We start from the raw sequence: 2,213 nt of genomic DNA, 5'->3' as shown, positions 1-2,213 counted from the left end.
CTCACTAAAACATGCTCCCTTAAAGCAACTCCACTCACTAAAACCATCTCCCCTAAAGCAACTCCACTCACTAAAACCAGCTCCCCTAAAGCAACACCACTCACTAAAACATGCTCCCTTAAAGATGCACTATGCAGAATTCGCTCCGCCATTTCCTGGTTCTCCTAGGGGTCAAAGAATTAACCTCACTGTCCCGTTATAAATGGACTAACCGGTAGTAGGGCCCCTGGAAACAAATACTATCATTGAGAGTATCTGAAAGAGGCTGCAAGCTAACTATGAATGATGAAATCTTCAAGAGGATGCTGGGTTGCTACATATTCATTAGCATTACATTCTTCTGTACGATGGAATAAATCACGCGAGAGGCCCGGGAGGGAGGCCTTTAAGAGGGAAGAATGATCCCTCTGACCTTGTGGCTCTGGGAAAGCAGTCCATACACTCTTCCATCCACTTGTTATTACACCCAGATGAGTGTTCAGGGCTAAGTGGCTAGCAGCCCTAAGTGGCTAGGTTAGGCTAGGTTAGGCTAGGTTAGGCTAGGTTAGCTAGGTTAGGCTAGGTTAGGTTAGCTAGGTTAGGTTAGGTTAGCTAGGTTAGGCTAGGTTAGGCTAGGTCACGCGGATAATATGGTCATGGCGGTCCTGTGTTTTTGTATGTGAGACTGGGTTTAATTTACGAGGGATTGAAATGGGATTGTGCAGCGGCCTATGTGAGAGGCTTTAAACAGGGTGTACGTGTGCCCCAGAAAGGCAAATATATGAGTTAGCGTGTATCATTCGTTTTTATGTGCTTAAGTTAGCCTGGCTAATGTTGTAATCAATCAAGTATTTCGCTAGTAATGAAGAGCGTTGTTAGCCTATATTCCTCATCTTGTCTGTGCTCTGCTCATGTGGGATGATTCTAAGGTCATTGGCAATGAATGTTGGTCCAGCAATGTAACCAACTTGGTTTTACATTGGCTTTGTTATAAAGAGGTTTGACATATAACCAAAACATAGCCTACCACGTTCTTCTGAGCCCGGTCTAATTCTTCACCCAAACTATGACATTCGAGAACGAGTCCTTTTTTTTTTTACTGCAGATGGATGTCATGGCTAAGAAAGTACACCTCTAAATGTGACATTGCAGGAAAACCGCCCTGCTTTAGGGGCGTCAGCTAAACGACTCGAATGTAAATGTGTAGTAAAAAAAGGAAGGAGAAAGGCTCCGACATGACAGCTCACGTACTTGCACTCTTCGTCCAGCAGGTGGAGCAGCGCGGTGGGCTTCTTGCTGATGAGGTTGATGCAGCCTGTGTTGTCGATGTAGTCAATGTTGTGCCAGCTGATGCCCTCAGCCCTGTACTCCTCCTGTAAGGGGGAAACAACAGTGGTGTCGTGTCACAAACAGTCATCCAATACATCACATTTCCCCTTTGAGTATCAATAGAGTTGATTTAATTCAATTCAAGTGAATGTCAGGTCAAAAGTTGACAGTCTGGTGAATGCATCAGAGAGATACCATGAACAATAAATTCATCACAGGTGTTATGGGACACGCTGATAACGTTAAGAAAGCACAAGCCGCATTGAAACAGACCAAAACTCAAATCCCATCACTGACCAAAAACCAAAGACTCTACAACAAAGGTCACCAGTGTGTCCACGTCAACAGTTTCCTCACAAAGGTCACCAGTGTGTCCACGTCAACAGTTTCCTCTCAAAGGTCACTAGTGTGTCCCTGTGTCAACAGTTCCCTCACAAAGGTCACTAGTGTGTCCATGTGTCAACAGTTCCCTCACAAAGGTCACTAGTGTGTCCATGTGTCAACAGTTCCCTCACAAAGGTCACCAGTGTGTCCACATGTCAACCGTTTCCTCACAAGGATGTGAACAGGATCAGTGGTGTTGGGGGATATAAACAGGATCAGTGGTGTTGGGGGATATAAACAGGATCAGTAGTGTTGGGGGATATAAACAGGATCAGCAGTGTTGAGGGATATAAACAGGATCAGTAGTGTTGGGGGATATAAACAGGATCAGTAGTGTTGGGGGATATAAACAGGATCAGTAGTGTTGGGGGATATAAACAGGATCAGTACAACACCACTGATCCTGTTTATATCCCCCAACACCACGGATTGGGGGATATAAACAGGATCAGTAGTGTTGGGGGATATAAACAGGATCAGTGGTGTTGGGGGATATAAACAGGATCAGTGGTGTTGGGGGA

At 45.1% G+C, this 2,213-nt stretch overlaps 1 protein-coding gene across 1 annotated transcript in view; it reads right to left on the bottom strand.

Moving 5' to 3' along the window:
* LOC139028576 (unconventional myosin-IXAa-like) overlaps nucleotides 1-2,213 on the bottom strand; it is a 123,303-nt gene that overhangs the window by 75,004 nt on the left and 46,086 nt on the right. The window contains exon 5 of the mRNA XM_070446353.1: nucleotides 1,231-1,352. Within this exon, the coding sequence (XP_070302454.1) occupies nucleotides 1,231-1,352 (122 nt within the window). The remainder of the gene's footprint in view (nucleotides 1-1,230; nucleotides 1,353-2,213) is intronic.

This window comes from Salvelinus sp. IW2-2015, linkage group LG13 (assembly GCF_002910315.2).
Source record: "Salvelinus sp. IW2-2015 linkage group LG13, ASM291031v2, whole genome shotgun sequence".
NCBI lineage: Eukaryota > Metazoa > Chordata > Actinopteri > Salmoniformes > Salmonidae > Salvelinus > Salvelinus sp. IW2-2015.
The sequence above is the reverse complement of the archived record's forward strand: the minus strand, read 5'-3'. Positions and strand labels throughout refer to the sequence as shown.